Here is a 17077-nt window from a genome sequence, read left to right on the forward strand (position 1 = left end):
ATTAGATGAAATACAAGGATTGAAAAAATGGAGGCAAGTTAGAGAGATGGGGGTACGCACAGACATAGCCGAATAAGACACAATACAACGCAGCAGCAATAATTGGATGAGGAACAGAGCCCAAAAGTGCTCCAAATTTCCCTGTTTATGATGACAGCGAGTCAAACTTGTTCACCAAAGTAGAGATATTTCCCAAGCTTAAAAAGTATCAATATTTTGTCCGTAAATTCATTCCAGCATACCCAAAACAGAGAAGAAAATCATGAAGCCAGCTGATATATTTGGATCACCCTTCTGCTACCATTAGAGAAACACACTCCAACATGTGATAAATGGGGTTGGTTTTCCCAACGATCCAAACACATTAACGTCTAATATATGTGATAAATGGAGTATGTGTGGGTTTGTGATTATGAACAGTACTTGAAGTCAGGAGGTGTGCATATAGCACTGAATATCGATCATACATTGGGCTTTTTGTTTTTAGTAAGCGAGGACAGGAAGGTAGTGCAAAAGCACAAGGCAATCAAGAAAAGTTTGTGATACCCTCAATGCACTTTGTGAAACTGAAAAGGAGGATAAACATGAACTGTTACTTGCCTGTGAGATGAAAACTATAATAATCAGTCCTGGAAGTCCAATTTCTGCTCGTTTTGCTAGCTAAAAAGAGCAAAGAACAGTAGGAAGGGAATTAATAGCCAAGGTAAGGTTGGAGAGCAAGAGGCCAGCTATTGCATTACCATTGGAAAGCTATTGCATTACTATGAGAGCACCGGTCTGAACCAATCTCTCCAAGTATTCAACAAGTAAATGCCCTTTCAGATTCCTACCGTCAAAATCTCATGTTGGTTGAAGAGGTGAACGAAACATTCCTTATAAAAGTCGAGAACGTTGTCGAGAACGTTGGCTTCAAAAGGGAACTGTGTGGAAACTTGTCCTTAGAAGATGCGTTTTAAAAATTATGAGGCTGACGTCAATGCATGACGAGTAAAAGCGGACAATATATGCTAACGGTCGGCTTGGACCGTTTTAAATGATATTAGAGTTAGTTACGAGGAAGTCTCAAGTGGGTGGATTGCAAGATCCTACATTGATTAAATAGAACATTTTTTATTTGAGGTTGATTGTAAGATCCCACGTTGGTTGGAGAGGGGAAGGAGAAGAAGGGAGAAAGAAGAAGCATTTCTTACAAGGGTAGAAGCATTTCTTACAAGGGTGTGAGGACGCTGCCCCTAAGGGTTAAAGTGTGGAAACCACTTTCTATCAAATGTGTTTTAAAAATCGTGAGGCTGATAGTGCACCGGACCAAAATGAATGAAATCAAACATAATCTTTTAGCCAAAAGAATCGGGTCGGTAGAAACAAGATAGGCATATGAAGGGACGACCAGAACTGAAAGTCTAGGCCCAAACAAGGACTGAAATAATGTGTTGAATCCCGAAACAAACAACAGAGTCAGAATCACCTTGCCCCTCCCAGCCCGAGTTCTTAAACCCAATAAGCTAAAGACATTGAAGAATTCCAAGAGTAGCTGTAAAATCTAGTGCAAGACTGTCTTAAATCGCCACCACCCATTTGAGGAACAATCAAACTAGGAATCAGCACACAGAAACCAAGAATCAGTACATAATGCTGCAAACCCAACACAAAGGCCGATCCATATCAAATTCAAAACAAAATAACACAAAAAGGGAAATTAAAGAGGTTTTTTTTTTCTTGTAAGAACTGGGTTCAGACTAGTATCCTGTTTCCTTTTCATCCAAATGTCAGCAAAGCATAAATTGGGCAGAAACCGAAGAGGCAGCTCAATAATGGACCTAAACCCTCCTTCCCTCTCTCCCTCCCTCCTCGCCACTTCCAGTTCCAACCAACCATTGAACCAAAACTAGAAACAAACAGGGCGGCTTTTCCAACGCCCCACACCTCCACCCGCCATCCCTCCAATCCCCTTTGCATGCAACGCCCTCCGCATTGGCCCGCAATCCCTCCCTTCCACCTTCCCCTCAAAGCCCATTGATTCACATTCCCACCCCCCTTATTCTCATCTCTTGGATTGGATATGCGTTGGCTCTGCATGGCCCCACCCCTTCCCACATGTCCTCTTTTCCTACACGTACCCCACCGTACACTCCCACCTGTCCCTCTCCCCTCCCTTCCTGCTTCATGTTGCCCTTCCCCCATTCGCCACTCCCCACCGTTCCATTCTTCCCCCCCTCAACTTAAATCCCATTTCCCTCCTCCACCAACCCCCCTCCCCCTCGCCTCCACCGCCATGATCAAGACCCTCACTCCCTTCACCTCCACTGACAAGACGGCCGAGATCATGTCCAGATACCGGCCCATCGCCCCGAAGCCCGAACCCCCCTCCCCCTTCCCCACCACCGATCACTCCCACAACATTCCCCCCTCCTCCTCCACGTTTCTTCGAAATGTATGGCCACACTTACAGGCCAGACCCACTCGTACCCGCAAGAGACCTCGCGCTGCCCCCATTTCGCCTCACGCCTTGAAGCGATCCAGGGCTACTACGCCCTCCACTTTCTCGATCCACCCCTTTCGCTCTGGCTCTTTACTTCCTCAGCTTTCTGTTGTATCTGTTAATGGCGCTGGTGGGTTTGATGATGCGCCTGCAAATTCTAATCTTGTGACGCTTCCGCTTCTTCCATGTGCGCCGCCGTCCTCTGTTTCTGATGAAACCAGTGCCGGCTCTGATTTTAACTTCGTCAACTCCTTTGATGAAGAAAATGGGATGGAATTTAACGCTTGTGCAGTCGTTCCTGAAATTCCCGAAGAGAAGGATTTGTTGCGGCAACTTCAAGGTCCAGTTTCCACCTGCAACGTTATAACACCGCACCCTGTTCGCCCCGTTGGCTCGAGCATTCGTGTTGGGTGCATCAACGAAGCCCAAACCCCGAGCCGCTCCAGCAGTACTCCACAGGCGCCGAAGAAACCAGATGAAGTGGAAAAGGAGGTGGAATCCGAGGTGTTACCGGCGGTCATATCGGACTCGAACAACAAAGTGAGAATGGCGAATTCGGCCTACAAGGAGATGATCGGGCAGCCAGAGTGCCTGTGGTTGGATTCGATGGTCACCGGAGACGAACGGCTCAAAGGTAGAAGAATTGGCGGCGAAGTGATGCTCCACCTCTCCGATGCGGCGGCGGTGTCCCATTCCTCAAATGGGTTCTCTTGCTGGGTGAGAATCGAATGGGGAAACAGTGATGGAAAGAAAAATTCCATCACCGCCTTCTGTGATGTCATCAAACTTTCTTGCGTGTCCCGAGACTACCTCTTCACGTGGAGGTTCCACACTCAAACAAGAGAGAAAAATAATGCTTCCAAACCCATTTGTATCAATGTTTGATAATCAAATCAAGATGTATAAAGAAGAAGAAGTAAAACAGATCCATAGGCGTAGCCTTCGCCGAGCCATAGCCTAGCTTAGTTAATTTTGGAACTTTCTGAAAGAACCCATGTCTAGAAATTACGTATAATCGGTATATGTTTATGTATAGTTTAATCTTGAATTATAATCATATAGTTCGTGAATGCCGACGTCCAAAAAGGACAAATTAACGAACGGCCTCTTTTGGAGACTGTTGATGTTCTTTAATGGCGGATGATCAACACGTTGGCTTTTAACATCAATTTTTTTAATTTTTGAATTCAGTAACCGAAGCTGGAATCAGAGGGAAAAACCAGAGACACCCACACGATAACTTCTTTTGTTCTACAAAAGCATTCGAATTTCAAAGGGTAGTGCTGAAAATTCAGAAGGGAACAGCGTAAAAGCAGGACTAAAAAGGAAGAGAGGTATGGAGCCACATAAAAAGGGCCTACGAGCTTAAGGTCCTTTAATGGCTTCCCTCCAGCTGGCTCAAGTTTCCTTTTTCTTTGATGAGTTGGGTATGGTGATGTTTGCAGTAAAGTCGGCCTTCATGGGCAATGTAATTTGATGGGCTAATTGTACATCCGCCATGGCAGCACTTGAAGCAGCTCTTGTGGTACGGGGTTCCATTCACTGAAACCTGAGAAAGAAAGAACCAACAAAACAAACGTTCAAATGGGTCTCTTTTGAATCTAAAACTATTTCAATTACCCAAATCAGAAACAGAACTTACCTTCTCGGTCGGATACACTGTGTTCTTACAGCCAAGGCATTTGTCTTTTGTGCCGACAAACATGCTTGCAACCTTGGTCGCTGTCGGTCTCTGTTAAATGCATTTGATCAAACCCTTAAAGAACAAGAAATTTTGAGTTGAAAACACCAAACAAAATTTAGGTAGCTACCTCAGAATCAGCTGGTTTCTCCGGCTTCCCAATCTTTGGTGTTCCTAAAATCAATATACCAAGAATGTTGGTTTGAGCTGAAGAGTAAAGATTTAAAATCTATCTTTTTTTCCTACTTAATACCTTCGAAGCTTTTGTCTAAACTTCCAGTTCTTTTAAAGAGCTGATCGAAGTGTGGGCGGCAATAGAGCACCCCTTCAAAGGAGTTGTAATTGCTTAGCTGCAAGTCAGATCTGTAATCAGTGAATGGTTTAATCTAAACAAAGCCCACCAAAATTAAGGTTGGAGACAGCGATCTGAGATCTCATGATATGGATGAATTGAATTGAAGAGAGCCCAGAAACAGGGAATCTAAAACAGTTTGATTTGATATTTGATTTACCTTGAGGGTTCCTTTGCAGTGGTGGCAGCGGAAGCAAGCTTTGTGGTAGACACGATTGTCAGCAGTGAGCTTGTCGACCAAATAGACAGTCTTGTCGCAGGCCATGCACTTCTGGGTGGTTCCTGCAAACGCCATGGCTGTTGCAAATCGGTGCTTCAGAAATGAAGAAGAAGAGACAATGTGAGAGAGATAAGGAAGGGGGGAAGAGGCAGAGAGATAGAAATTGGGAATGGAAAGCAAGATTGAAATAGACAAATCTAGAGATGGAGGGCATAAATGGTAATCGGTTTGTCTGAACTTGGAAGCACCCAACCCAACTCAATCCAACCCAACCCAACCCAACAAACCACCTCCCTGTCTCTTTTATTCCTTTTCCTTTTTTCTTTTGGCTCTCAATTGGGTCATTAAAGCTAAGATTTTCAACGCCAAAAACAATATTGGTAAGCCTATTAAAACTACTGATTTTTGAATTTGAAATAACAATTACAACGGTCCAACACAGTTGAAAATAGCATAATCAATGTTACTTAGTAAAAACCAAGCTTGCCACATGTCTCATAGGACTCTTTGCTTAGCGGCCATTTGTACATGTTGAGATGTCAGCTCAATAATGGTACGTAGTAGAGATTAACTTTCGTTTGTGGGTTTTAGATTGGTAAACGGGTATTAAAATCTTTGTTCAAAAAGAATAAAAATAAGAATGGAAGATCTTTCAAATTTTCTTTTTGTCAAAAGTTGTGTATTGAAAGAATATTTAAAGGGAAAGGGAAAGGGAAAGGGAAAGGGAGGAGAGGGAAGGTGGGCATGGAACATGGGTATTGGAATGATTGGGTTGGAACAGCGTAGACCTTTCAAGCACTCTTCACGAATTTATACCCACATATTTTTCATGATTCTTGGAATCGGTAATGTGTTAACATCTCTCATTTTTTGAATTATTTCTGATTAGAAGCATCCAACAACTCTTTCGCTGCATGGATTTTTCAGTTCTAAAAAGCCTTCAACACTGTTATCCCGAGATTAGAAACAAAATCAGATCCTTTCGGATCTCAACCATGGCTCTTGAAGAGCTGCTATTAATATTTTTTTATTATTTAATTCAATATCTTCGTATCATTCGGGCATTTGGTCTAGTGGTATGATTCTCGCTTTGGGTGCGAGAGGTCCCGAGTTCGATTCTCGGAATGCCCCTAATATTTGGCCTATTTATTTATTTTTAATTATCTTTTTGTAATTCGATTCTCGGAATGCCCCTAAATTTTCGTCTATATCTTATCATTGTAATTTAAGTTTATTCACCTAATTATTTCTAACCGCCTTTTTCGTCGCGGGTTTTCTTCGGCGAAAAACTGCTATCTAAAGCCCTAGTTGGCTGAATTCAACGAGTTTAAGTGTGCTTTGCAGGCCTCCTTTTCCCCCTGTCCTATGTTACTCGGCATTTGATGCTTCTGAATCTTTAGATTCGACTTTTTGCAGTTTGATTATTTGGGGAAATTTCTTGGCAAAGGAATTTTGAAAGGTCTGTTTTCGGGTGGCGGAAGAGAGTGGAAAACGAAGATGGTGTTTGGGCAAGTTGTAATCGGTCCGCCTGGTTCGGGAAAAACTACCTACTGTAATGGCATGTCTCAGTTCTTGCAGCTTATCGGAAGGTACCAACTTCTTTTCGGTGTGCAGCATAGTAACGCATTCATTGGACTGATTTCTGTGTTCGGGGCATCTTATCCTATTTCAGTTTTCCCCCCCCCCCTTTTCTGCATCTTCTCAGTTAGCTAAACCCCGGTTCTGATTGAATTTTAAACCCTTGGTGGAAAGTTTCATGGTGACTCGTTGTTCGTTTAATCCAATCCGAGTGCGACGCTAGTTTATCTATTTCGAACAATTCACGGGTTTTTGGGATTTTGAACTGATACTAGTTAAATCCGTGTAAGCATGCCAAATATACAATGCGATTGGTTGAAGAATGGAAATAGAGGAATTTGAAATTTATATAATTTTCTTGACACAAGTCATTATACGATCGTTAAGGTAGATGGGTGACAATTGAGCTTCAGAATTTGGATGTTTTACTTCGATTTTCCAGTTTGAAAACCGGCTCTTGATCTTTTTTATTTTTTTATATTTTCACTGCTCTTGGTAATTGATTGCATACCTTGAAGGAAGTAGGCAAGAGTTGATTTTCTTTGTGAAGAAGTTCTTATGTTGCCATCCCTTTTCACAATCGTGCATTAGCGGATTTTCTACTTGAGCGAAGTCTTACATGCTGATGGGCATTGAGATGTTGGATTGTTGCTTTGGAAGGAGTCATGCTATAGTTAAAATTTTTATTTAACATATTAATTGAAAGCTTCTGTTGTCTGACGAGCTCTAGAAATCCTTATATGTTACAAATCCTCTCCAAAGAGCTTGTATTTGCTCTTGTGAAATTCGTTTTTTTTTTATAAATAATATATAATGTGCCCATCTCGTTCAATTAGTCAATGACATCTTCTTGCTTGTGTGTAGAAAGGTTGCTGTCATCAACTTGGATCCTGCTAATGACTCATTGCCGTATCCTTGCTAATGGCGTTTCTTTTCAATCTTTTGTTTCTTTGAGTCTCAATTTATGTGTATTACAAGAGTTCATTTGGCTGAATTTCAAGTGAAAGGTATCCTTGACATAAATATAGCTACAAATGTGCTGTAAACATTGAGGATCTGATCAAGCTAAGTGATGTGATGATGGAACACTCTCTTGGTCCTAATGGAGGTAGGCATTCCAAAGTCTTTGTTTATCTCTGTCTTCTAAAATTATTATGCCAGGTTCCTAAATCTCTAATTAATGGATGATGGGTAAAACCTTATTATCCTCGTGTAAAATTTGCACAAGTTATAGATGAGAGATAGAAAAGACCACTATAAGATGATATGGACTATAGAGAATCTTGTCTTGTATGAAAAACCTTTTGTCATTAATATATTAGACCAACATAGTTCATTTTTCAACATCTTTGTTGGAATTACATATTTATATGTTTTACAGGCTTGGTTTATTGCATGGATTATCTGGAGAAAAATATAGATTGGTTGCAAGGTAGATTGGCACCCCTTTTGCGAGGTTGGTTTTCCCCTCACTACTGGTTGATCAATCTATTTCCCACCTTCCTTAAATTCTGGTGAAAATATTGATGAAAACTGTTTATATGATGTTATATATGAATTTTGATTATGTTTTTTGCGTATGAGATTCTGAAAGATGTATTGGGAAAAATTAAGCTTGAGCATCGATATCGTTGTATATGAATTTTGATTATGTTTTTTTGCGTATGAATTATTATTTCTTGTTTATCTTTATTAGTAAAACATTTTCTTGTTTAATTGTTTCTAGGTGTTCTTATTTGTTGAAGGATTTAGAATCTGGAATATTGGTTGCGTTTGTGTCTAGATCCTTATCATCTCGTAGCATCCTTAATTTTTCTAATCACCACTTCTGATACATGATGTGTCTTTTGGTGCTGGTATCTGTTGTATTTTGAACTCTGCGTTTATCTTTCTAGTGATTAGACTTTTCCCTTCCGCTGGTTTACAATATTCATCAGTTTCTTGGCTCAGAATTTTCAGAATTCCACTCCACCTGATGATACTATCAAATTTTGCAGATCACTATCTCCTATTCGACTTTCCAGGACAAGTTGAATTATTTTCCCTACACTCCAATGCCAAGAATGTTATAATGAAACTCATCAAGAATTTGAATCTGAGGGTACGGACTTCTGGAGAAATATGTATATTTGAACCTTTCCTTCAAAAGAATAAAATTCTTAGGGTCCATTCGATAACATTGTGTTTCTGCTTTTCTGTCATTTGAAAATAAGCTGATCTCTATCTCACTCTCTCAGAACAAATAAATTATTGGCGATCAAGCCTAAACTATAGAAACAGAAAATCGGAATGACATTGTTATCAAATGGACCCTAGCTTGTTACAAAATGCTACTAAAAAACATCTTAATAAGATTTTCCTTCTTCTACAGTTGACTGCAGTGCATTTAGTTGATGCTCATCTTTGCAGTGACCCTGGAAAGTATGTTAGTGCACTGCTGCTCTCTTTATCAACCATGTTGCATCTGGAGCTCCCACATGTTAATGTCTTATCTAAGATCGATTTAATTGAGAACTATGGAAGGCTAGGTATGTTTTGGTGTTTATGTTCGTGAGAAGGTTGATCACGTTGGTAATTGTAATTGCTGCTTATTCTTTTTTATTCTTACAGCTTTTAATCTTGACTTCTATACGGATGTGCAAGATTTATCATACCTACAACATCATCTTGACCAAGATCCTCGCTCTGCCAAGTACAGGTTTGATGTTGATAACCATTTATCTAAGTTTTGGATCTTTTCACTTTACAATTAATGGTTAATTGAAGTATAACTGATATATTCAGTTTCAGTCAGTCATTGTTCTTCTATCTAATTAGAGCATTGACCTTATTGCTTCCTCACTGTATTACCTGTTTTTCAAAATGATATTGGTATATTTTTTTTATTGATCTATCCTAAAAAATTTTCCTTCCAAAATGACAGTTACCTTTTATGATCACAAATTCCACATTGTCTCGGCATAATCTATTGTGATAGAAATGCCTACTCAGTATTTTCTCTATTTTCTGGAACATGGATTAGTTTGCAAAGCTTCACAAGTGCTTATAAATTGTCCAGACACAGGTCTTATTGTTGTTTATACCATTCGTGTGGAAAGATAATTGGTGATAAGAATTGTGAGAACTTGTATGAACACTCTTTGGTATGATTTCTGAAATTATTCTATCGTTGTTGCAGAAAGCTCACTAAGGAGCTTTGCGATGTAGTTGAAGATTTTGGTTTAGTCAATTTTACTACCTTAGATATCCAGGCAAGCCACTCTGTCCTCACCTTTTGCATAGCAACTGGTCTATCTAAGGGCTTACTTGTTTGATGCTTACTCACAGGATAAAGAGAGTGTGGGAAATCTAGTTAAGCTATTAGACAAGAGCAATGGTTACATTTTTGCTGGTATGGAAGCAAGTGCAGCTGAATTCAGCAAGATTGCAGTTGGTGCTACGGATTGGGATTATTACAGATATCCTTTTTTGCGTTTTTTTTTAAAAAATTTTTGACACGCAACTGGTTTCCTTGGCAGCTGTTCACCTCTCTTGTTATTGTTGATTTTGAAATTTACTTGAATAGCCTGCCTGCCTGCCCTCTTCAATTTCATAATCCTTGGATATACTATAACATGGTTATCTTAGCTCAAGGGCTGTTCTGCCATACTTAGTAATGCATTTTAAGTTGATTTATTACTCTGAAGGAACACTTATCGAATTTTGCTTAACTAAGTATTACAGTTGCGGCAGTGCAAGAGAAGTACATGGATGACGAAAATCTAAAGTTCAATGACTGATGACTAAGATTAATATAAATATTCTGCTGAGAAAGTGCTTGTACTGGTGAACCAGTCACATCCTCCTTTACGCGAATTGATTGCACATAAATTCCCAACGGTGATCGTTGAACAGTAGCAATGTCCAGTGTCTTATCCTCTGTTCTGTGCAGCAGCTATGTTCTTCTCACCACTACCTGGATTGTCATGTGGGTCCTCTAAATGACAGGCTGATAAGATGTTGAGAGAATCAAAAGTATGCAAATTCCTTGCCCTTTTGTAGTTCTAGGATGTGATTTAAACTATCTATCTAGTTATTTATTGAGTACGACTGTTGTGCCTACATGGTGGCAAGTTGATTTATGAATCTTCTGCTCTTTTTGCCTTCTATTGCCTTATACTTCAACAGTAAATGACTGTTGTGCCTACATTGATTGATGCATTAGCAATGCCGTGTCAACCATGCGTCTTCTTATTGAACTTCATTATGCAGTTTGTGTTTTATTGCTCAGTTGGTGGGTGCAGTGAGAAGTTTATGGATCCAAATAGTGACTCTATGAGTGATAATGTTAACCTCTGCAAGGCGAGAATTAATGGGCGACCTTGAATTTGTGTTGGTCATTAATTTCTGGTTCAGCCTTCATTTTCTTTCTTTACTTGATACTATTTTTGTATTCATGATGTGTTAGCAATGCATGCACTGGCTCGTCTTCCTGTCTCTCTCAACTGCCCCTTTGCCTCAATTAAGAATCGTTTGAAATTTCAGCTTTCAATAAGTTTTCCTAACTTTTTGTGGTTTGTATACTTCCTTGTCCCACAAGTCAATTGATTTAGTTATTTTTTCTTTCTACCTTCTATTTATCGAAAGTAGTTCTTGAAGTTTTAAGCTATTTTCCACATTTAGAAATGGGATTTTAATATTTTGTCTGTAGCATTAAAAAAAAATATATATTTTATAATTCCAATCATAAACGAAAGTAAATGGAACATGTCGTGTCATGGTTAACAATAATAATTAAAAAGAACATGTTTTTTCTTTAAAAAAACCCCAACAAGCTTGTTTTTTTACTAATAAAATTCATCCCGAGAGTAAAGTAGTAAAATTGTTATAAGTTTTGATTCGATTTAGTTATTTAGATTTGATTTGGTTATTTGAATTAGTTTTGTTAGTTATTTGAATTAGATTTAGTCATACCATAGTTCAGCGATTCGTTATGACACATGTGTCATTTGGATTAGATATTTAGATTAGATATTTAATTTAGTTAATCCGAGATTTGTTATTTGGATCGGGAGATTTATTTAATTTGGTTTATTTGAATTAGATTTAATTTGGTTTTGGATCAGATATGATTGGGTTAATGGGATGGGTTATTTGAATTATTCTATAAAATAGCCTAATTTTATTTGTAACGAGAGATTTCTCCCAATCCATTCTTTTGATATTTCCAGTTTTCTCCCTCGGAAGTATAGTTTAATCTTCACAGGAACCTTTGAATAATTTGGTTTCAAACATATCTTTGTTTAACATTTATTAAAACTTATAATAAAAAAATGATCATGCGTTAGACTTTTCTTCTGCATATTTTATTTTTAATTTGCATATGTTTGCTTGTTGACGAATTAAAACCTCTTCTTCAAGCTACATTTTTTTTATTTATTTAACGAATTTGATACCCATCTTGTATTCTCCAACAAAGTCAAACAAATCTTTAAAAAAAAAAAAAAAAAAAACAAGATTTTAAGTTGACCAAACTATTAGCTTGGATCTGGTCTTCTCACCTCCTCCATAAATAACTAAACGGCTCATCATTTTGCTCTCTCATAGCAAATCCCTTCTTTCAAACACCAGCTCTGTTCAACCCTTATTCCAATTCATAATTAATGGCTCATGATTTAGTGTCCCCAAATTCCACCCCCAAAAAATCCAGAGATGGACTCAAAACCCACAACAGAGACAAGAAAAACCCCTACTCCGACCGTGGCCTCGACAAATTCTCTGCCCTTTTAACCGATCTCGAACAGAAAAGGAAGAAAATTTACTCTCAAACCGACCCAGAAAACATCGTTATGCTCCGTTTTGCTTACAAGAATTCAAAGGAGTGCGTCCCTGTGGTGGTGAAACAGAAGGACAAGAAAGAAGACAAGCATACGACTGATTCAGAAGCCATGGCGACGAGGCCTCAACAGAACACACGACCGACAACCCACAAGCACTCCGACAAGAAGAGCTCCCTACGAGTGAGAAACTTGAGGAGATTGAGCAAACCATCTTATTATATTACAGCCATGGTGATCTTGATTCTGTTTCTGCTGAGTGTTTTTGGGAGATCGGTGACCATTCTGTGCACTTGTGTTGTTTGGTATTTGATCCCTGTTTTGAAACAGAGTTCGTCAAAGTACCGACCCACAACAAGGCGAAAGGAAAACGTAAGAATTTCGATTCCAAATAAAATGGAACACCCAGATGGAATCTCTGCTGTTTCTTCTCCAATTGGAGCTCATCGCAAAAGCTGGTAAAGATCAAATGAATGGCCGAACTTCAAGTTCTTGATTTCTTCTTACTTTCGATTAGTTCTTGCTTGATATTTGATGGGTTTGGGTGCAAAATTGGATCCACTCCAATCAATGGTCATGAATGTAAATTAATTAGATATGATAGATTGACAATGGGAACTACTAATTAAGGTTTTTATGTGCATTAATGATGATCTAGCCAAAATTGAAAAGTTGGGAGCTTGGAGTATGACTTTTTCAATGGTTCATGATGGTGTTCCTATTTAACGTTGAATCTCTTTCATTTAAGACATTTTTTTTGAAGCTTCCTGGTTGTTTGGTTCTTTTCTCTTCGGTATTCAAATAATTTCTCACCGCTTCCGCGTTTAACATTAAAAAAATAAAAAATAAATGAATTTCTTCATATATATATAGTAACACGTAAGCAGTGGTAGGCCCTACTTACGTAATTTGAAGGGGCCAAACTTATCGTCCTAATACTATATAATAAATTATTCTATATATATACCAATGAATGAAAATTGATGCTTTTTAAAATGAGATTTCTAAATATTCTTTTAGGGACAGTAAATTCGTTCCCCTCCTCAATCGATGTGGTATCTACTTACAATAAATATTTCATCCCCGTGTATCTCACAATCTCCCCATCTTCTCTTCAATCAATGTGATATCTCACAATCCACTCCTTATAGACCCTGATGCACTTACAATAAACATTTGTCTAAGCTTTTCATGCAATTACAATAAATGTTTGTGGTATCTCACAATCCACCCCTTGCGGACGCTGTTAGGGACAACCTGGCTTTCATGCCACTTGTAGCAGTTCAACCCCATCGCCAGTAGATATTATTCGCTTAGGCCAGTTACGCATCGTCATGAACCTCACAATTTTAAAACACGTCTATCAGAGAAGGGTTTGTACATCGTTACAAAGAATGTTTCGTTCCTCTCTTTCATTGTTGTGAAATTTCACAACTATTGCGTGCATGAGGTGATGGATGAAATAAACGTGCATGCATGTTTAATTAAATATCTAAACCCAGCCTAATACATTAAAACTCTATCATCATTATAGATGACCAAAGTAGGCAAGTAAATAGAAGAGTAATTATGTTTGAATGAAACATAAATTAAGAGAATGGTGTTGAGAAGTTAATTAACATTCTTCCACTGTTGCTAATATTATTATAGCAATCATAAGTTTGATGCGCTATTCAATGTACAATTTCTCAGCCATATACCAAGCAGTTACAAAATAACATGGGAAGAACAGTTCTTCCTCACAACTTCAACTGTGGGTTCGATCAAGTGCGAGCTCCAATTATGGAAACATTAGACATATCATATTCTAAACCAGTTTGCTTCAGCCTCTTCCTTGGCCCCCATTCCAGATTATTTGGGATTCTGATCTTCTTGAAGAAATACTTCTGGCATCTCACTGTGTGCTGAAAACCCAGGAGTGTGTACTTCATGAGCTCTAATCTATCGGAATCTGTCATCTTGGAGAACCCAAATCCGCCTGTCCAAGTGTTGAGGGCCTCAGGAGCAGCAGGTAATGTCACCCTCAACACTCCCATTTTCACAAGCCGTTGCTCCAGCTCGTTCATCATTGTGCGGCACATTCCACGTCTGCGGTATTTCAATCGGGTGGCAACGAAAGGAATTTCAGCTACTTCGTCTCCATACACTCTCACTGTTGCCACTGTGGTTACTTTGTTTTTTCTCTCCAAAACCACTGTGTAGAACCCTTCAAAGTTCAGGCGTTTTGTCTCTGATCTTTTGCTTAGAATAACGTCTTCTATGAGGTCGCTTTTGGTGATGGGGTCCTTCACAGGACGAAAGCTCTCGTGCATTATACCAATAGCACTATTGAACTTCTTCCTCTGATTCTCAGTCATCGTATCTGGACAATGTTTCATTAATGTCCATGTGAGGTTATCTTCTTCTTCACCGACTGGGATTTGTTTCCATAAAAGCTTCCGCAGAGCCATGTGGATACCCTCGCATTTTCTGGTGCAAAACCAGGTTTCTCTATCGATTTGATTTGAATCATCTCCAAGCACTCGAACGCTCTTTACACATCCAATATGAACATTCTGCTCACATTGAAGGCATTTGACAAAAGAGGAATCGGAAGAGAAAACCGAACCAAAATCACATGCAGCTTGGCCACAAATTTTGCAGCAGCATGAGGAGCAGAACCAATCCCCAGGTGGGATGCCTTCGAAACCGAGGCAGCTGGCATGAAAAGCAGCAGGGCACATGTCGCACAGCATCAACTCGCCCCCAAAATGACAAACGGAACAGATGCAGTCGTTTTTGTCCAGGCAGCGCGTGTCAGAATGCGCATGGTTATTATTGTTCGCTTTTTTCTCAGTGGTTTTTGTCTCGTTTTGAGTCTGATTTTGATTCAATTGCCTTTGGCAGTCCAATAGGGATCGCCCATCTTCCAAAAAGATGTTGGCCGCCGGCCTATGCTTTGTACTACCTATATGAGCCTCAAAATGGCTGATAGTAAACACATTAGAGCAACAGTCGCATTTAACAACACCTCCATTTGTTACCGATCCCCAAGCCATTAATGGATAGTTCTTCCCTGATACATCGTAATACACTCTATCTCCTGGCGAAATTACTCCCTGAGCGATCAAATAAGACAGAGCTGTTCGTGGATTGCGCCGTGAAGTAACCCACGGCGGCGTTTTATTGTTGCAGCAATTTTGCACTGATTTAACGCATTCCGAGTTATCTTTAGGTTTCTTCAATGGGGCCGTAGTTTCTTTTCCTGGTTTTGAATCTTTACTTACAGTTTGGGAATGATCGGCACCTGCGGCGCCGCCTTGATCCATACAGGCTTTGCAGGCGGTTCTGAGAGAAATATAAACCCTACCATTAGGAGATTTGTATCGCAACTCCTGCCTGGCTTTTTTCTGAGTGTAGAAAATACTCCATCCCATCGACAAAAGATGGCCTAATGCATCCTCCTTGACGGTAGAGTTCTTGCGAGCGATTTTCTTGTCAAGAGAAATCATGTACCAATGAACCACCGCCTGTGGCGCATGCTTCACCGTGAACAGCCGAGATTTCTTTGGCTTAGTTCCGGTGGGGGAATAATCGCCGTCACTGTCGGTATTGTCGTCGTAGGTGGTGTCTTCAGAGATTTCCCGATTTTGATGAGAAGAATGGAGTGTGAAGTTGGACATGTTGGTGAAGGGAGCGTGGGAAAAAGGAAAAATAGAAGAATCCATTAGGGTTCATAGATTAAGAAGAAGTAAAGGAGTTTGTGATTTGCAGAATCCTGAGAGGAAAAGGAAAACCCTAATTGTAGACTGGTTTTTGAAACCCGGAGAGAATAGCTTGGGGTGCAAGCATTTGAAAAAATTTGATTTGAAAAAATTTGATTTGAAGAAGGCAGTGGAGATTGTGTTTTCTGTTTAAACAATAAATGCCTCTTTCCTTTCCTTTTCTTATCTTTTATCTTTCTCCTTTTTTGAACTCCAAACCCGTTTTCGAATAAGGAAATATTTTCTCATTCCTAAATTTCAGGATATTATCTTTTTAACCCGTTACGCTTCGCAATTCGCATCAGCGCGGTTTTTGTTGAGCGAGACAAATATTTCAAAAATAAAAGCTGTGCTCTCGTTGAGAGTCGAACTCAAGACCTCCCGCTTACTAAACGGGTGCTCTAACCAACTGAGCTACGAGAGCTTCACGAACGAAGGAGTAGGTTTTTTGTTTAAGAAACATAAATTTAGTTTATTACAATTATCCCCTTAATTTTTAATTGTTATTGTTAATTTTTGTTGGAAGTGATGTAGGATGAAATTTTAAGTTTTCCAAATGAATTGAATTAGAGTGTAAAACTCAATTTAAAAGTATTTAGATTTTACGATGAAGTAAATCAAGTTGTGATGTAAATTACAAAATTAAAACAGTGACATACCTCAATTTATCTGTTTGACATGGTCAGATTTCACATTAATTGGAGAGAGAAACAAAACATTATTTATAATAGTGTATAAATCTTTTCGTAACACGTGTTTTGAAACCTTAAAGGAAAGTCCAAAAGGAAAAGTCAAAATAAGATAATATTTGCTAGTAGTGGGTTTGAGTTATTACAAATGGAATTGGACTTGGAACCTTAAGGAAAAGCCCGAAAAGAAAAGTAAAAAAAGGACAACATTTGCTAGCAGTGGATTAGAGTTATTACAAATGGTATTGGATTTGAAACCTCAAGGGAAAGCCCGAAAGAAAAAGTCAAAAGAAGACAATATTTGCTAATAGTAGACTTGAGTTATTACAAATGGTGTCGGAGGCAGAGTGGTGTGCTAGCGAGAGTGAGTGAGTTGTGATATTTCAAATCAATTGGAGAGAGGAACAAAGTATTTTTTACAATGTAGAAACTTCTCTCTACTAAACACGTTTTAAAACATTGTGAGGAAGTTCGAAAGGAAAATCTAAAAAAAAAGACAATATATGTCGTGGACTTAAG

General features: G+C 39.0%; 5 protein-coding genes and 2 non-coding genes across 7 annotated transcripts; 4 read left to right on the forward strand and 3 right to left on the reverse strand.

The window, feature by feature from the left end:
- Nucleotides 1-2272: 2272 nt before the first annotated feature.
- On the forward strand, nucleotides 2273-3613 carry LOC111442925. The gene is made up of 2 exons (XM_023080483.1): nucleotides 2273-3196; nucleotides 3542-3613. Exons 1-2 carry the CDS (start codon nucleotides 2273-2275, stop codon nucleotides 3611-3613), a joined length of 996 nt encoding a protein of 331 aa, XP_022936251.1.
- Nucleotides 3614-3631: 18 nt separating this feature from the next.
- Nucleotides 3632-5016, reverse strand: LOC111442805 (LIM domain-containing protein WLIM1). Its single transcript, XM_023080337.1, has 5 exons — nucleotides 4673-5016; nucleotides 4414-4510; nucleotides 4291-4334; nucleotides 4122-4211; nucleotides 3632-4028 (listed from the first exon to the last, which is right to left on the reverse strand). Exons 1-5 carry the CDS (start codon nucleotides 4805-4807, stop codon nucleotides 3855-3857), a joined length of 540 nt encoding a protein of 179 aa, XP_022936105.1. The 5' UTR covers nucleotides 4808-5016; the 3' UTR covers nucleotides 3632-3854.
- Nucleotides 5017-5791: 775 nt separating this feature from the next.
- TRNAP-UGG lies at nucleotides 5792-5863 on the forward strand. Its single transcript has one exon. It is a non-coding gene; the product is annotated as a tRNA-Pro (tRNA).
- A 134-nt stretch (nucleotides 5864-5997) lies between these two features.
- Nucleotides 5998-10575, forward strand: LOC111442804 (GPN-loop GTPase 2). The gene is made up of 10 exons (XM_023080336.1): nucleotides 5998-6321; nucleotides 7175-7219; nucleotides 7339-7418; nucleotides 7692-7766; nucleotides 8308-8411; nucleotides 8682-8838; nucleotides 8921-9008; nucleotides 9489-9561; nucleotides 9638-9768; nucleotides 10032-10575. The coding sequence occupies exons 1-10, from the start codon at nucleotides 6230-6232 to the stop codon at nucleotides 10087-10089; spliced, it is 903 nt and encodes a 300-aa protein (XP_022936104.1). The 5' UTR covers nucleotides 5998-6229; the 3' UTR covers nucleotides 10090-10575.
- A 1377-nt stretch (nucleotides 10576-11952) lies between these two features.
- On the forward strand, nucleotides 11953-12588 carry LOC111442926. The gene has a single exon (XM_023080484.1). It carries the CDS (start codon nucleotides 11953-11955, stop codon nucleotides 12586-12588), a length of 636 nt encoding a protein of 211 aa, XP_022936252.1.
- Nucleotides 12589-13769: 1181 nt separating this feature from the next.
- On the reverse strand, nucleotides 13770-15788 carry LOC111442927 (increased DNA methylation 1-like). Its single transcript, XM_023080485.1, has one exon. It carries the CDS (start codon nucleotides 15786-15788, stop codon nucleotides 13890-13892), a length of 1899 nt encoding a protein of 632 aa, XP_022936253.1. The 3' UTR covers nucleotides 13770-13889.
- Nucleotides 15789-16219: 431 nt separating this feature from the next.
- On the reverse strand, nucleotides 16220-16293 carry TRNAT-AGU. The gene has a single exon. It is a non-coding gene; the product is annotated as a tRNA-Thr (tRNA).
- Nucleotides 16294-17077: the final 784 nt, after the last annotated feature.

This window comes from Cucurbita moschata, unplaced genomic scaffold, assembly GCF_002738365.1.
Source record: "Cucurbita moschata cultivar Rifu unplaced genomic scaffold, Cmos_1.0 Cmo_Scf00005, whole genome shotgun sequence".
In the NCBI taxonomy this organism is placed as follows: domain Eukaryota; kingdom Viridiplantae; phylum Streptophyta; class Magnoliopsida; order Cucurbitales; family Cucurbitaceae; genus Cucurbita; species Cucurbita moschata.

Bases quoted from the DNA above. Each gene is read 5' to 3' on its own strand.
- LOC111442925 (XM_023080483.1), top strand. From the start codon at position 2,273: ATGATCAAGACCCTCACTCCCTTCACCTCCACTGACAAGACGGCCGAG. The intron at 3,197-3,541 runs GTGAGAATCGAA...ATAATCATATAG, and splicing joins CAAATGGGTTCTCTTGCTGG to TTCGTGAATGCCGACGTCCA.
- LOC111442805 (XM_023080337.1), bottom strand. From the start codon at position 4,807: ATGGCGTTTGCAGGAACCACCCAGAAGTGCATGGCCTGCGACAAGACT. The intron at 4,511-4,672 runs GTAAATCAAATA...TCTGACTTGCAG, and splicing joins ACTGCAAAGGAACCCTCAAG to CTAAGCAATTACAACTCCTT. The intron at 4,335-4,413 runs GTATTAAGTAGG...TATTGATTTTAG, and splicing joins TTTAGACAAAAGCTTCGAAG to GAACACCAAAGATTGGGAAG.
- LOC111442804 (XM_023080336.1), top strand. From the start codon at position 6,230: ATGGTGTTTGGGCAAGTTGTAATCGGTCCGCCTGGTTCGGGAAAAACT. The intron at 9,009-9,488 runs GTTTGATGTTGA...TCGTTGTTGCAG, and splicing joins CCTCGCTCTGCCAAGTACAG to AAAGCTCACTAAGGAGCTTT. The intron at 9,562-9,637 runs GCAAGCCACTCT...GCTTACTCACAG, and splicing joins TTACTACCTTAGATATCCAG to GATAAAGAGAGTGTGGGAAA.
- LOC111442926 (XM_023080484.1), top strand. From the start codon at position 11,953: ATGGCTCATGATTTAGTGTCCCCAAATTCCACCCCCAAAAAATCCAGA.
- LOC111442927 (XM_023080485.1), bottom strand. From the start codon at position 15,788: ATGTCCAACTTCACACTCCATTCTTCTCATCAAAATCGGGAAATCTCT.